General features: G+C 40.1%; 1 protein-coding gene across 2 annotated transcripts in view; it reads left to right on the forward strand.

Annotated features, from left to right (window-relative positions):
* Positions 1 to 793: 793 nt before the first annotated feature.
* Positions 794 to 16,679, forward strand: part of nr4a3 (nuclear receptor subfamily 4, group A, member 3) — a 28,797-nt gene continuing 12,911 nt past the window's right edge. Inside the window, exons 1-6 of one of the 2 annotated variants that reach the window (XM_078237306.1) lie at positions 794 to 1,038; positions 3,460 to 4,307; positions 6,348 to 6,477; positions 7,089 to 7,249; positions 9,288 to 9,487; positions 11,038 to 11,216. In XM_078237306.1, coding sequence (XP_078093432.1) covers positions 3,462 to 4,307; positions 6,348 to 6,477; positions 7,089 to 7,249; positions 9,288 to 9,487; positions 11,038 to 11,216 — 1,516 coding nt within the window. In that variant the 5' untranslated portion in view covers positions 794 to 1,038; positions 3,460 to 3,461. The remainder of the gene's footprint in view (positions 1,039 to 3,459; positions 4,308 to 6,347; positions 6,478 to 7,088; positions 7,250 to 9,287; positions 9,488 to 11,037; positions 11,217 to 16,679) is intronic. The other variant, XM_078237316.1, reaches the window with a different exon arrangement.

The raw sequence follows: 16,679 nt of genomic DNA on the forward strand, positions 1-16,679 counted from the left end.
TTGTAACTTTGTAAAGTTTTGCCAAGTGGCGGTCAGATTAAACACATTGAGAGAGGGCGCTGCAGCTCAACTGATGGAGTTCGACTCCACGAATGGGACAAACGGGAGCAAAAAGTGGTATGTTTTTAATAATGCTGCAGGGGTTTGAGTGTGTTTCAATCCTGTGATTTAGTCGAGTGCCGGGTGATCTCAAAACCATGGTTTCCAAGCTGTGACATCACATGGAGACTAAGTGCAATGAGCGTAAGGCTGGCACGCAAAACCAAGAGCCACACTGACATCCTAGAATCTAGAAGAATGGAGTGGCTGAGCAAAGGCAGAAAGCACAAGAGTCGCTCACATTTACTAAGTTTCCCAAACCATCGCTCTCTGACTCAGCTCTGTGACAGCGACACAGGCTGGACCGCTTCAACCGAAGTGTCTACGCTGGAGGATCCCCCAGGGAAGCAGAGCTCTATAGTTTGAGTTGAGTTTCCATTCAATGAAGTTTACTCTGTCTTAAACTAACACATTATTGCCCAGTAACTTAAATCGTAGCGATTTGAGGTCGATTTGATGCAGGTCGATTTTCATTAGAGATTTTTATTTTTAAAAGTTACATTTTTATAACTTCTTGTCTCGGTCTTTCCGTCATGGGTTTTGTGTGTGTGTGAGGGATTATACATTATTACCATCATCTGATGTCTTAGGTGGCTTGATTTCATGTTTAAAAGATCAGGACAAAAGGAGAGCTTGTGCGCTTGTTGGTTTCCCCCCGGCTCTGATCTTTATTGTTCTCTCTGTGTAGATCTTGGTTCGGAAGAGCTTTCCCCGCCAAGCCGGAGCTCCGAGTCAAACCCGCGACCAGCCCAGAGCAACTCGCCCAGAGACAGCACGTCCACAGTGGCAGAGCCCCTGGCAGCCCAGCGAGCCAACATTCAGCGAGCCAAATATCACCCTCCCTCAGCACACACAGGTACACACTGCCGCACACACTGGAGGCGACATGGTTGTATGTAAACAACAGAATACACGCACAAGTGTATCATACACGTGAAGGTTCGTTACAACATCAGGAGATTCTCTACCTTGGGGGTGGGGTGGGGTTGGGGGGGGGGTGGTGGGGAGTGTGACGATGATGCTTCATTGTAGGTGGACAAATGTGGAAGGGGAAATTTATTTTTATTTTATCTTGTGCTATAGTTAGGATTTCTTTTCATTTTTTTTATCGCCTTCTTTTGTTTAGTGTTTTCCACTTCAATCGTCCACTTGTACATTTCCCCGTGCGAGGATAATTCGAATAGGATTCACCTCGGTTACACGTCACGGGAATGGGTAGCAAAGCTAGACTGGACTCTCCATTCATAATCTAGGTCATTAGTAGATGTGTTGTTTATGGGTCCATACTTGCTGAAACCTATGGATATATCGGGATCGCCACAAAAAAGTCTGCTTATGTCCAGGAGGTAGTATTCCTATGGAAGCCTACCTTTATCTCGGGGTCTGTATGGATATAGAAACCTGCCTACATCCAGCAGTCTCTATGCATATAGAAACCTGCCTATATCCAGCAGTCTCTATGCATATAGAAACCTGCCTATATCCAGCAGTCTCTATACATATAGAAACCTGCCTAGATCCAGCAGTCTCTATACATATAGAAACCTGCCTAGACCAAACATTCATTCATTACACTGCTTTTGCTAGTTTATGTACAAGGTCAATAAATCACTAATAAAAAAGTAATCCATTGGCTATGAAATGTTTTGGGGTGTACCGAAAGTGTTGTAAAGCCTTTTTTTGTTTTCTTTTAGCAAGCTAGCTAAAAACATTACTTTTATTATCCCAATTTTCTTAAGCAACAAATAGATGTGGTAGGAAGCATAGGCTTATCAATATGTAGTTTTTGTGCATATAACCAGAGGTTTGTATAGGTATGGAAAGAAACCTGACTCTTTTTTTGACGGTCTAAATGTATAGAGCTGCCTATGTCCAGGAGTCTCTATACATATAGATATACATATAGAAATCTGCCTATATCCAGCAGTTTTTGTGCATATGAACCAGCGGTTTATATAGGTATAGAAAGAAACTTGCCTCTTTCGAGGGTCTAAGCGTATAGAACTGCCTATGTCCAGGAGTCTGTATACATAAAGAAATTTACAGATAGCCAGACGTCTGTATGCATATAGAAACCTGCAGATAACCAGGGGTTTATATAGGTATAGAAAGAAACCTGCATCTTTCGAGGATCTGAACGTATAGAACTGCATATATCCAGGGGGTTGTAGACATGTAAAACGCTGCTTATGTCTAGGTGTCTGTATACATAGTGAAACCTATCAATATTCAAGTTCCTATACATAAAGAAAACTGCACATGCATTGAGGGCTTTACAAATAAAAACCTGTGTTCACCTGTAGCGAAATGAAAGCGGCCTATCTGCAGGGGTCGATAGATGGACAGGCTTGATAGACATGCAAATGAAGTTGCTTAAATGTTGAGAAAACATGCACATAGCTGATAAATGGCTTGCAGCTCTCCTTGAATCAATTTATCCACTGATGCCTACCCCCTATTTCTCGCAATGGATCACTACCACGTGTTGTGATAGCTGGGTGTAATATTCAGAATATAATCTATCCACTCCCAGTCAGTATCGATGGTTACTGGGTGTTTTTTGATCGTTGAAACTGAAACTTGATCTCATCAATTGCACAGTCTTAATGCAACATTTTCCATTGTCTTTCTTTACACGAAAAATCTAGGGTTCTCTTTCATTTCACTGTAACTGGCCATTTTCCCGCTTGATGTTTGAAAAAGTTCATTCATCTACGATACATTGAATGCAGTGCTCGTACTATTGCTCAGTCGCACCATTATTGTTGATAGGAGGCAAAATCCCTGTATCTGACTTCAAATCTTCACACAGGGCCCGCCTCTCTCTAGGCTACCGCCTGCCATCGAGCAGAGATCACTAAATGGCCCGCTGCTTCACTAGCAGGAAACAACATTTAAAAATAATATTACTTACAAAGGCCATCTCCTCCCATTCCCCCTCCCCTCCCGCCACAGTGTTGTATACTAGAGCAATACAAGTAAAATGTTACAAATATAATTGTCAGCAGAAATACTTCTAAGTAAGCATTGTCACGCAGTGACATGCGTTGCTGGAGTCTTCAACCATAGATACCCAGTTCGCCAATAATTTAAAAGTTACTAAGTGAGAAGGTGCAGATATTAACGTAGAGGAATCCTGACTTCTTTTAAGCGCCACTTAAGGTAAACGCTTTAGCCCTCAAGGTAAAATGTGTCAGTGGAATGCAGTTAATTTTCTGGGATGGTACTGAAGCAGGAATACGGATTTAGAGCATTTGCAGTTAGTGTGATCTCTTCTGTAGTAACATTTCCTTCCCCGCAGTACGAGCGCATACCATGCTACAGTACCTTTAGTAACGTCGTCTTTTTGTTTCTTCTTAGACATGCCCTGTGTGCAGACCCAATACAGCTCTTCGCCACAAGGTGCCAGTTTTGCAGCTCAGAATTACGCCTATGGTGGGGAGTACAGTTCTGACTTAGTGCATACTGAATCCCCCTATATGAAGTTTGGCATGGACCTGGGCAGCACTGAAATCACAGCCACCACCTCCCTGCCCAGTTTCAGCACCTTCATGGAGACTGGTTACTCGGGCAGCTATGAGTTCAAACCATCGTGCGTGTATCAAATGCACTCTTCTTCCTCACAGAGACCCTTCATTAAACTGGAAGATGCTCCCCATCACAGCTACCAGCCATCGATCCAGCATCCATCTGAGGACATCATGCCATCGACACCCATTTACTTCAAGCAGTCGCCTCCATCGACCCCCACCACGCCGCAGTTCACAACTCCACAGACATCCATGTGGGATGAGCCTCACACGTTACCTCCAGTGACCCAGACTTGCATGGCCACAGGTCATATCTTGGAAGCCCCCATGAAGAGCGCCCCGCCGAGATTTCCGCTGTTCGCCTTCAAACAGTCTCCGCCACACTCTCCAGCCTCCAGCAGCCACATGTGTTACGAGCCCACATTGAGCATGCCACTGGCAACCGAGAGCACTTCAGCACAATCTGTGATGGACACTCGCCAGTACCCGCTGCATTTAGTCAAAGGGTCGGGTTTGAGCTTCCATCCGATGCCTCTCGGCCACAGCGCCCAGAGCTTGCCGTCTCCCCCCAACCGAGGCTCCTCCTCTGGGGAGGGGATGTGTGCAGTGTGCGGGGACAATGCAGCCTGTCAGCACTATGGGGTGAGGACCTGCGAGGGATGCAAAGGGTTTTTTAAGGTACGGTGCACCTTCATTTTTATCATTGACGAAAAGGAAAGTTTTCGGGGGTGGGTGGGGGGTGGATATTCGCTAAGCAAATAGCACTTTGCAAAGACCAAACCTATCTTGTGTGCATTTATATAGCGCCCACCGGACATCTCCCAGCGCTTTCCAGCCAATGAAATACGTTTGCATTGTAAATGTTCAAGTAAATAAAGCATTCGGCGAGAGAACTTGTTGAATGCGCCTAATTTTAAATAAGTAGACCTTGGAAGTTATTTATTTAACTTGTTCAGTAATTAAACAAAACTCAAATGGTGGGGAATGTGCCTGGTCTGGGCTGATTTTAGAAGGAATGCGTTCGAAAGAGAGATGGGATCTTAGTACAACCTGCGAATAGCAGAATCCCGCTATCCAGCAACACCTTTTATGAATTGGGCATGTCGAAATGAGATGCTTGAAAAAGCAAGAAATCCTTCAATAAACACAGCGACAGATGAGGGAACCGAGCTGAAAGCAAGCCACTTTCAGTGGAATGGCAGTTATATACGGCAAAAATTAGTGAGAATTTCAAACAATCAGGTACAGAAGGGAAACATTTCACCGGCAAAAGCTCTAAAAAATTATATTAGAGAGCGAGGCAGAACCGAGACTGAGAAAGTTTCAGTATCTAAAGATCAGAAGGAACATTTTATCATAAACAAAATAACCAGGTAGTTGAAACCAAAAGAGAAAATGCTGGAAAATCTCAGCGGGTCTGGCAGCATCTGTATGGAGAGAAAAGGGCTGACGTTTCAAGTCCAGATGACCCTTTCTCAAAGCCAACCTTTTAACCAGGTAGTTTATTATTTAAAGCAGAAATCTAACTGAAATTGAGAATAGTAGAATAAATCAAATACTTAAACAGATTTATTGAAAGAGCTTCTGCGTTTTTTTGTGTGTTAAAACTTGTGACTCCTGCTGTGCCCCACATTCAAGCACGTGAGATCCCCTGTACATTGAATTGCAGTTTCAAATGCGGCCTTGTACTTGATAATTGCAGTTAAGGCAGCCAGAATTTAGGAATAGGTTCTGTCTAAAAGAGAGAGCGTGGGGGTGGTGGGGGCACGGAGCAGGTTACGGGGTCATTTCAGGATAAGACAATTCAACCTTGGCAGTCAGTGTGGCTGAGATGGTACTTTCTAGTCGGTGCAGGAGGCAAGTCTCATTTGCAAAAGTGAACAACCCTTCCTCAGACAATGATAGACTGGGAAATGCTACATTGTTACGAGCAATTAGTTTAATGGGTCGTTTCAACTGTACCGCTGAATGGGGAGCTCGCGAAAGGTGGGCAATCTATAATTATTATAATAATAGTTATCTTCTGCCGTTGTTGCTAAACGTAACGATTTACCAAACTTTTCCCATCTGGTGAAGGAACCTGGTGAAGGAATCTGGTGAAGGCGGCTTCCACCTTCCACCATGGTCAGCTCTCTACCAAGAAGGACTTCTGTACAGTTAACTTAACCCGTTAGCAGTAGTCTAGCTATATCATTTATTTTATCAAGATATATAGCATTTAATTAAACTCTAACCCCGAATGTGATTTAAATTGTACTGATCAGTCTTGATTAGCGAAATCCAAGCCAGGGTTTTTTTTATTTCGAAACCAATGTTGGTTAAGAAAACGCTACCTCAAATCATTTTAAACTTGTTTTAATAAGGTCAGTAATCACCGCGGGAATAAGCCAAGTGGAAAACGATCCCCGGGGGTATATTAAGAGGGAGGGATATTATACCCAACGGTATCATGTGATGACCCGGTAATTTCAGAAATAATTTCATCATTTAAAGCTGCCTGTCTCTTGAGAGTTTCTCCGGCACGGATCTGGCTGATTCTCATTGTCAGGAGCTAACACCAGTAAAATTGTTTTTCCTGCAGGCTAACGTGTTAGGAAATTAATTTTATCTAATTATCGGAGTGGCGTTGGCGCATTTCATATTGTAATTAGAGTCTGCTTTGTCAGCTCCTATTTTTTTGACAAGAAAACATCCTGTAATAATATTTGTTCCTTACAGAGGACGGTGCAGAAGAATGCAAAATACGTCTGTCTGGCGAACAAAAACTGTCCCGTGGATAAGAGGCGGCGCAATCGGTGTCAGTACTGCAGGTTCCAAAAGTGCCTCAGTGTGGGCATGGTTAAAGAAGGTGAGAGCTGTGTGCTAGGCTAGCCGCGTAGGCTTAACAGCAGCGCTCCAAAACCCAAACTCATCCACCTCCCCTCCAGTTTTCATTTAGAAAAACGACCGGCGATAATTTTGTTTAGCTGTGATTATGATTTGTCACCATTTAGATTGAGTGAGAGAAAGCAGTGCTAATCTGAATGCTTTAACTAACCAGACCTTCTCAATTCGGTCGGCTTTTTGTGCATTTCCTGTTTATAGGGTTTTTTCTCTCTCGATCTTCAAAAGCATGTTGTAAATACCTGGTAGGATAGTGCAGTAATAGACTCCTCTGAATGAACCGAACAGGAAACCCAACCAACAAAAAAAACAAAGCCACAATAATACTCATCGAGATGTGGCTTTAACGTTTTCTCAAATTATAAACCTCGAGATCTGGAATGTGCTTTTTAAAAATTTTACACAATATAGTGTTACAATTTTAACACCCCTTCTAAATAATCTGTAAATTGATGAAACATTGACCGTAGCCCAGAAGTTTGAAGGTAGATTATTTTCTATTTAACTCTATTGGTTCACTTTCTTTCGCGTCTGTCATTGTATGTGGAACTTTAAAAAAATCTTCCCTCTCTCCAGTGGTCCGGACAGATAGTTTAAAAGGGAGAAGGGGTCGTCTGCCCTCCAAACCAAAGAGCCCTCTCCAGGAACCATCCCCGCCCTCACCCCCAATCAGTTTGATGAACGCTCTTGTGCGGGCACTCGTAGACTCCACTCCCAGCAGCCACAACTACACCCAGGTAAGGAAGAGCCCGCATCGTAAAGACAGTGGGAGAAGCAGATAGCATCTTAGCAACGATAACTGCTACCATAAAATGATGTATACTCTGAAATGATTATATCACACCTACTTAAGCCATTGTTTTATTTTGTGAGAGTAAACACTAAGCTGACAAATATTTAATCACATTTTATATTATTAACGGTTTCAGAACATATTCTTGGTATTTTTCTATAATCTTTCTGAACAAAATGTGAAAGTCCTATTTTTGATCTAGATTACTGTAATGTACGCCACAGCACTGACTCAAACAACCAATTGAAGGAATGAGGAATTATTTAAAAATAACCAGTCAATCTTTAAGAAACCTGTTGGTAAACATACATGAAGGTTCCTGGTAGCAAATTAGAAAGCAGCAACTCTGTAATAAATCAAATGGAGAAACAAATTCAGTTGATCATTCCAAGATTTCCTAGTTTACAATTACAGAGCTGTGCAAATACTGTTGGGTTACAACAGGCATTTTCTCTGTCGAGAGAAGTTTCATAACTTAACCCGTTAGCAAGAGTGTAGCTATATCTTTTTTAAGTGAGATGTTGGCAAAGGAGCTCTAGTGTCAGGTGACTGATAAGAACTATCTTGCTGATCCCCACTAGTTTTGTAACAATCAGATTTCCTGCACACACATTCATGGGCCACTATCATTTCTGTTTCTTTCCTCGTGGGAAGTCATAGCCTTTTCCTCATTTGATATTTTCAAAGTTTCTTAAAGCTGTATTTTTAAAAAAAACAAAGATGTGCGGGTTGGGTGCATTGGCCAAGCTAAATTGCCCCTTAGTGTCCCAGGATGCATAGGTTAGAGGGATTAGCAGGGTAAATATATGGGATTATGGGAATAGAGTCTAGGTGGGATTGTTGTTGGTGCAGACTTGATGGGCCAAATGGCCTCTTTCTGCAGTGTAGGGATTCTATTCTATGAAATTATTTACTTTGGTGTCCACCATTTCATTCTTATTTACTTTTGAGGGCTGGCTGAAGGTGAGGACTAATACAGGGTGAGCCACTCCAAAGATGGCAGTGAACCCACCTCAGAGGTGCTATCCCTCCCTCATGCCTCTTGCACAAAAAACAGAAGACAAAATAATTTACCATTATATATTTTAAGATAACTTTACCCGTGTAGTGAGGAAATTATTTCAGTAATTTAAATTTACAACCAACATATTTCATTTCTAGCTGACAGTGCAAGTTGCAATTAGTACAGCAACAAACTGGTTTTTTAACATTTAGAATTTACCAGCTTTTGTTTAAATGTTAGAGATTTCTTTTGGAATTCAAGTGCAAAATCAAAATCAGTTCAATGCAGTTCTTACTTGGTTTGATATATGAAATTGATCACACAGCAAACATTTCTGAAATCACAATTACTTTACAATCTCACTAGTTTCATGCTTCATGACAGTCTTTAGTCAAAACCGAAGATGGCATATGAAGGAATGATTGGTAGAATTTTATAATTGAAAGCAATTTACTAATTTCACTTAATGTAGGAAGGAAGAACATTTGCTCAAAACTAATGATGCTATTGATTTATTGCATCTGTTTAAATATTCAGTTCAAAGGAATGCCTTAATGCATTTGATCATGGTTCAATTAATTAGTTGCTTATTTAGCAACAAAGGTGAGCTTTTTAAAGTATTTATATCTGTGTATTGAACAAATATAGATCATTCTTACTTATGACTGGAGATCATATGTACAATGAGAGAGACTACAGATCACTGCTCGCAATTGGAAATTTATTTCCATAAGTACATTTCGGCATAATATGAATTCAAGTTACTTGTGAAACATAACTAATTTTTAAGACATGCCCTAAAGTTGAAATGGAATATATGGAAAAAAATCTGAGGACAAATATTGGAAAATTTCTTCCATAAACAAGGTGCAAAATTTATGGCATAATTATTTCCTCCTTCTGTTGTGTGAATTGGAAAATATAATTTGTGTAATGCAATTTGACCTTCACCGACATGTTGCATTTTTTTCCCTTGTAGTTCTGTGCTACTGAACAGCCCACATCTGGAACTGATGCTGAATACGTCCATCAATTCTATGGCCTCCTTGCCACATCTATGGAGATCACACACAGCTGGGCTGAAAAAATACCAGGATTTAGTGATCTCCCGAAGGAAGATCAGACTTTGCTCATCGAATCTGCCTTCCTCGAACTCTTTGTACTGAGACTCTCCCACAGGTAAATTTCATAGTTCCCGGAAAAGTGTGCCAAATTCAAAATCACAACGGTCACATTCTGTGTACTTTTTTTTAAAAAAAAGAAATGAACAACTAGAAATTAGTACTCCAAGGATGTTTCATACATTGGCACCTAGTTCAGATGACAGCACATTATTTATAAAATGTGATTATAGCACCCACCTTCTGTAAAATACAGAGTATTGATATTATAAAACATATAGCTGTCATCAACTACAGGTAACTTTGAAAGAAATTGGCTTTGATTTTGGGAGTTGGGGAGTAGAATCCAGAAAAATATTTGAAATGCTGGAAATGCACAGTAAGTCATTCATCATGCCAAGGGAAATAAAATATAGATGAGGAATTTCATCTGGGCTAATCCTGCATTGGCATGTTTCTTTGGTGGAAATCATAGAATCCCTACAGTGCAGAAGGAGGCCATTCGACCCATTGCGTCTGCACCGACCACAATCTCACCCAGGCCCTATTCCCGTAACCTCTCCTTTACTCTGTGAATCCCGTGACACTAGGGTCAATTTAGCATGGCCAGTCAACCTAACCCATGCACGTTTGGACTGTGGGAGGAAACCGGAGCATCCAGAGGAAACCCATGCAGACACGGGGAGAATGTGCAAACTCCACACAGACAGTGACCCGAGGCCGGAATTGAACCTGGGTCCCTGGTGCTATGAGGCAGCAGTGCTACTCACTGTGCCACCATACTGTGTAGCAGTAACTCCATGTATGTGCATAAACGGGATTCCACCACACTTCCAGTTAAGGTATGGATATTCTTGGCCATAATTAACATTTTAAATGTTACGAGACTTTCGACTTTCAATCACTTTTAGGTGTTGACTAATCTTGTGCATTACCAGTATTTTCCATCATTATTCTAAATTGCCCATCTTTACAAATGTTATTTATATCTTGTCTTTTCATATGCAATGTTTAATAGATGATCAGGTTTGTGTTCATTATACAGTTACTGTTTGTTTCTTACTTTTGCTGCTTGTTCAAATGAACATCAGCTTGCGATGACACCAGGTGGCAAAGAAAATATGCTTATCATTGAAGTCAGGCAAAGTGAAATGAACTTCTTCACATTTAATAAGCATACTACAAAATAATTGACTAAATAAAGATATTTGGAATGTAACCAAACCATTCAAGATTCAGCGTGTCAAAGTTTCTAAATGCAATCTATGGTGTACATTGAAAACGCACCAGATATTGAATCAGGGAACATGTGCAACAGTGCAACCCAACAGCGTTGTTGCTCTCCAGAAAAATAATCTAGGGCCACCTTCTGTAAGCTCATTTGCCATCCTTTGTACGATGTATGCTGCCACACATATTGCATACAATGAATATATATCAAAGTGTTGTTGCCAAGGAATAATTGCATTAAAATCCCTCTCTGGACAATTGAGTTTATAATCTTGGATCGCTTGGATAATGTAGAATACTGCTGGTCATATGTTGCATAGGTTATGGTATAATTATAATGTTGCAGTTCATTAACTATCATTTTAATAATTTTTACAGATCCGCTCCAGCAGAGGATAAGTTTGTATTCTGTAATGGGCTTGTCTTGCATCGACTTCAGTGCCTTCGTGGATTTGGTGAATGGCTTGACACAATCAAGGAATTCTCTACAAATTTACAAAGCCTTAACTTTGATGTCTCAGCTTTTGCGTGTCTAGCAGCTCTGGTTATGATCACAGGTAGGAATATTTATCTATTCTTATCAGTGGAGTTGTAAATACACATGATTTATGCTTATTACCTTTCTATCCTATGGTTTTATGCTAAGTATAAAATCTCAGTTACTTTTGCCTCATTGAAACTGTGCTGGCAGTATTGTTTTGGTTTTAATATTGAATACAATTAATTGCAAACTATTTTGCTGGCTTGATGGTTACATGTTGTAGGGATCTGCTTGGGGCCTTGTTGAAGATGCATTAACAGATTGCAGTTTTTATTTCCTGCTTTTTTTTTCCCAAAATGGAATCAATTCAGACGTCCAACTAGTCAGTCACATAGACGCAGTCACAAATTCAAGCATTTATTCTGTTAGGTAGTGACATGTGTGATTTACTATCTCTGCGCAGATCTGCTGCTTAATCCACTCCTATATATGTTTCAAAAGTTTTAGATGGCTAAGCAATTTGGAGGAAGCTATGTAAACATGATTAAATATGAGGAATAACCATTGTGCTATTTTGGGTTAACTCTTGAGTCACAGATGGATTCCATGAGGAATTCCAGACTCTGTTTATGATGCTGATAGCTGCACTGTAGCTAGAATGCTGATCTCCAACTGGAGAATAATTAATGGTATCCATAGTTTATCAGTAATATGTAGCCCAGAAATACATTTTGGATATCTTTTTTAGAAGTTTTTAAAGTTACCTAAGTTTCTCTTTTTGACCTTTCCTTTTGCCCCAGTTCATCCATTGAAACACAATTGGACAGGTCAAATACCTCTCTACAATTACCATAGCCAAAACTTCTTCACATTCAGCTAATAGAAGGCATTATGGCTGTGGGCCCAGGTGGATTTATTCTGGTTTTTTCCATTTGAAGTGAAGTCCCCTTTCCTGATTAGGTCTCAGTCTAGATGTTGCCAGTTGCCAGCACAAGCCAAACTTCAATGCTACCAACAAACCAATCATGGGTCAATAGGTGACATTACTGCAACAGTTTTTAAGTCAGAGATGCTACTAGATGCCTTGCATTTCATAGACATGGGCTGCTTTCTGTGCTTACTGATCCACACAGAATAAAGTTTTGAAATTGATATTCTAAGGGAACATGGGTAAAGTTCACGTGTAATGTCATGATGAAATTCACATGACCTGATTGGTTTACAATAAACATAGCCCAGCACAAACCAAAGGAACAATTTGCTTAGCCCCTGAGGAATTATGTTGCCAGCTTCTCAATCATTGTCTCAGGTTTAGCGTTCAACAAGGTTCATCATTTGAACCTCCTGATTTTAGTTACAAGTTACTCCCAAACTTAGCAAAACCATTAAATTGAGTGAGTATTTGACATCAGAACTTTCTGTCTGTGAGGGGCATTGATAGAGAAAAAATAGTTACAGCCCTGAAGGAGACCATTTGGCTCATTATATACTTGTCATCTCTTTGGCGGAGCCAAAAATTAATCCCATTACCCTAATCTCTCCTAACCTTTATCTTTCTCTGCTTCAAAATAATTTCTAATTTTTCTTTTAAAATGTACAATAGTTTATGTCTTACGCAGAACTCAAACATTTTGTAGAAATGTTTTATTTCTTTGACTTTTGTATCCAATGCCCATATTTATAAAGCCCTACATTGTATTAAGCTTTGTGACTTATCTGTCCTGCACTCTCGGTTTCAAGGATTTATGTAAATGAAGCACATAATTCCTCTGTTCTTCCACACCCTTATAAATAATGTATACGTACGTGTAGAAACAAGTTTGGACTGACCCCTGGGGCATACTATTCTCTAGTTCAAGGAGCACTCACTTACCCTAATTCCTTATTTCTTGTTTGTTACCAAACTTTGTATCCATGCTGCTATATTTCCTCAAGTGTTGTGGAGATATATATGAATTTTTGTTTATAACAAGCCTGCTGTGGAACACCTTTTATGCAATAGTTTTAAAAATCCATATAAACTACATCTACTGACTACCCCATGTCTAATCAGTCATTTGTTCCAAAAAGAATCAAGTTCAACAAACACAATTTGACTTTAATAAATTAGGTATAACCAACCAACATGTAATTTAACATATATATCTTTAAATATTTACGATCTCATTCTGAATTTTAAAGAGGAGGCACTGATAACAGAAGGTAAATTCACTAGTCCATCATTGTCTCGTTCATCCTTCTTGAACATTGGTCTGGCATTGACCACTCAAGACCCACAATATAGTTTTTATATTAAAAAAATGAAGAATTATCGCCAGATCCTCTAATCTCAGCTCTAGTTTTTCTCAACAGCCTAGGGTCATACTTTCAGAGTCCAGTGTTGTATCCACCATGTATTCTCATTATGCATTCAGAACGAATTCCCTTTTTATGGTTACTATCAATTGTTCTGTCTCCACTTCTAGTTAAACTAGGTTCTGTTTTCCACTGTGGTTTGTTAATACCATTGCAAAACATTAATTTTATATTTCTGCCCTAGCTTCAACTTCCACAACTAGACTCTCTGAGCACTTTCATTCCCATATTATCTTTTACCTCTTCAATCTTTTTGTCACCTCCCTACCAGAATTTCTGGAATCCTAGTGATTAATTTCAGCATTAGGGTCCCGGGTTTGATTCCCGGCTCGGGTCACTGTCTGTGTGGAGTTTGCACATTCTCCTCGTGTCTGCGTGGGTTTCCTCCGGGTGCTCCAGTTTCCTCCCACAGTCCAAAGATGTGCGGGTTAGGTTGATTGGCCAGGTTAAAAAAATTGCCCCTTAGAGTCCTGGGATGCGTAGGTTAGAGGGATTAGCGGGTAAAATATGTGGGGGTAGGGCCTGCGTGGGATTGTGGTCGGTGCAGACTCGATGGGCCGAATGGCCTCCTTCTGCACTGTAGGGATTCTATGATTCTATGATTATTAGGTTTAATATTATCACATTCCTCCCTTTAAGTTTTAGATAATCTGTCAGCCTCCAATTATTTTGTGTATAATTGTGTCCATGACCCAGATTGCCCACTTTAAGAATATTTTAAAAAGGAGCTAGATTAGGCCCTTTGAGCCTGCTCTGCCGTTCAAAACCCCCTGGCCAATCTTCTACCTGAACTCCATTTTCATATATTGTTCCCAAGCCCTTAATTCCCTTAATAAACCAAAAATCTATCATCATCTGTCTTAAATATACTGCTATTCAACGACTGTGCATCTACAACACTGAAGTAGAGAATTCCAAAGATTCACAACCGTTTAACTGAAGAAATTTCTCCTCTCAGTCCTAAATGGCTGATCTCCTATTCTGAAGCTGTGGCCCCTAGTTCTAGATGTCATATTCAGGGGAAACATTTTCCCAGTATCTCTACTGTCAACCCCCTTGTACATTGCAATGAGGCTAATTTATTAGCATTCTCTGAGGATTTAGCAAGGGATGTGGATAAAGGAGAAACTGTGGATGTGGTGTACTTAAACTTCCAGAAGGCATTTGACAAGGCACCATATCAAATGCTACTAAACAATAAGAGCTCGTGGTGTAGCGGGTAACATATTCTGAGAGTAGGCTTAAATTGATAATTTTCAAGTTGGCAAGATACCCAGCAGAGTGTCACAGGGATCAGTGTTGGGGCCTCAACTATTTACAATCTGTATTATTGTATGGATGAAGAGACTGCTAAATTTGCTGGTGAAGAGGAGAGGAGTTTTCAAAGGAACATCGGTTAATTGGCAGGCAAATGGAATATAATGTGCACTTTGACAGGAAGAGTGAAAAAAGGCATATTATTTAAATGGAGAGTGATTCAGAACTCTTGAATTACAGAAGCATTTGTTGTCCTGGGACATGAATCACAAAAAGTTAGCATGCAATTGCAGCAAATGATGTAATTTATTGCAAGAGGAATAGAATATAAAAGTAGGGATACTTTGTTATATTTGTATAGGGTATTGGTGAGACCACATCTAGAGTGCTGTGTACAGTTTTGGTCTCGTTATTTAAGAAAGGACATAAATGTATTAGGAAGCATTTGGAGAAGGTTCACTCGGCTGATGAGGGTGTTCCCTTTATAAGGAAAGGTTGGGCATGCTGTATCCATTGGAGTTTAGAAGAATGAGAGGTGATCTTATTGAGACACATAAGATGCTGAGGTGACTTGACAGGGTGGATTGCTGAAAGGATGTTTTCCCCTTGTGGTAAAGACCAGAACTAAGGGACAAATTAAAAATAAGGGGTCTCCCATTTAAGATGGAGATAAGAAGAATTTATTTCTCTTGAGGGTTATGAGTCTGTCTCTTCCCAAGAGTCTGATAGTGGCTGGATCATTGAATATTTTTAAGACCTGTTGGACTTTAACCTGGTGTTGAGAGACTTCTTACAGGTACTGTGCCAGAAGACTGGAGAATGTTAATGTTGTACCATTGTCTGAAAAGGGACTAATTACAGGTCAGTCAGCTTAATCTTGATGATGGGTTAAGCATTGAAGAAAAATTCTGAGAAACAGTAGTAATTGTAATTTAGAAAAGACATTAAATCGAGGATAGTCAGCATGGATTTACATAAAAACATTGATTATGAGAGTGGACAATTCAGCCCCTCTGCTCTGCCATTCAATAAGCAGTATATTTAAGACAGATGATAGATTTTTGGTTTATTAAGGGGACAATATATGAAAATGGAGTTCAGGTAGAAGATTGGCCATGGGGTTTTGAATGGCAGAGCAGGCTCATAGGGCCTAATCTAGCTCCTTTTTAAAATATTCTTAAAGTGGGCAATCTGGGTCATGGACACAATTATACACAAAATAATTGGAGGCTGACAGATTATCTAAAACGTAAAGGGAGGAATGTGATAATATTAAACCTAATAATGCTAGAATTGGATAGATTCTTGATTGACAAGGCAGTTAAAGGGTATATGTTGTAGGAAGGAAAGTGGAGTTGAGGCCACAATCAGATAAACCATGATCTTATTGAATGGCAGAGCAGAGGGGCTGAATTGTCCACACTCATAATCAATGTTTTTATGTAAATCCGTGCTGACTATCCTCGATTTAATATGTCTTTTCTAAATTACAATTACTACTGTTCCTCAGAATTTTTCTTCAATGCTTAATCCATCATCAAGATTAAGCTGACTGACCTGTAATTAGTCCCTTTTCAGACAATGGTACAACATTAACATTCTCCAGTCTTCTGGCACAGTACCTGTAAGAAGTCTCTCAACACCAGGTTAAAGTCCAACAGGTTTATTTGGTAGCAAAAGCCACTAGCTTTTGGAGCGCTGACCCTTCATCAGGTGAGTGGGAGTTCTGTTCACAAACAGGGCATATAAAGACACAAACTCAATTTACAAAATAATGATTGGAATGCGAGTCTTAAAGGTACAGACAATGTGAGTGGAGAGAGCATTAAGCACAGGTTAAAGAGATGTGTATCGTCTCCAGACAGGACAGTTAGTGAGATTTTGCAAGCCCAGGCAAGTCGTTATGGGGGTTACAGATAGTGTGACA

The sequence above is a fragment of the Mustelus asterias genome, chromosome 2, assembly GCF_964213995.1.
Source record: "Mustelus asterias chromosome 2, sMusAst1.hap1.1, whole genome shotgun sequence".
Lineage (NCBI taxonomy): Eukaryota > Metazoa > Chordata > Chondrichthyes > Carcharhiniformes > Triakidae > Mustelus > Mustelus asterias.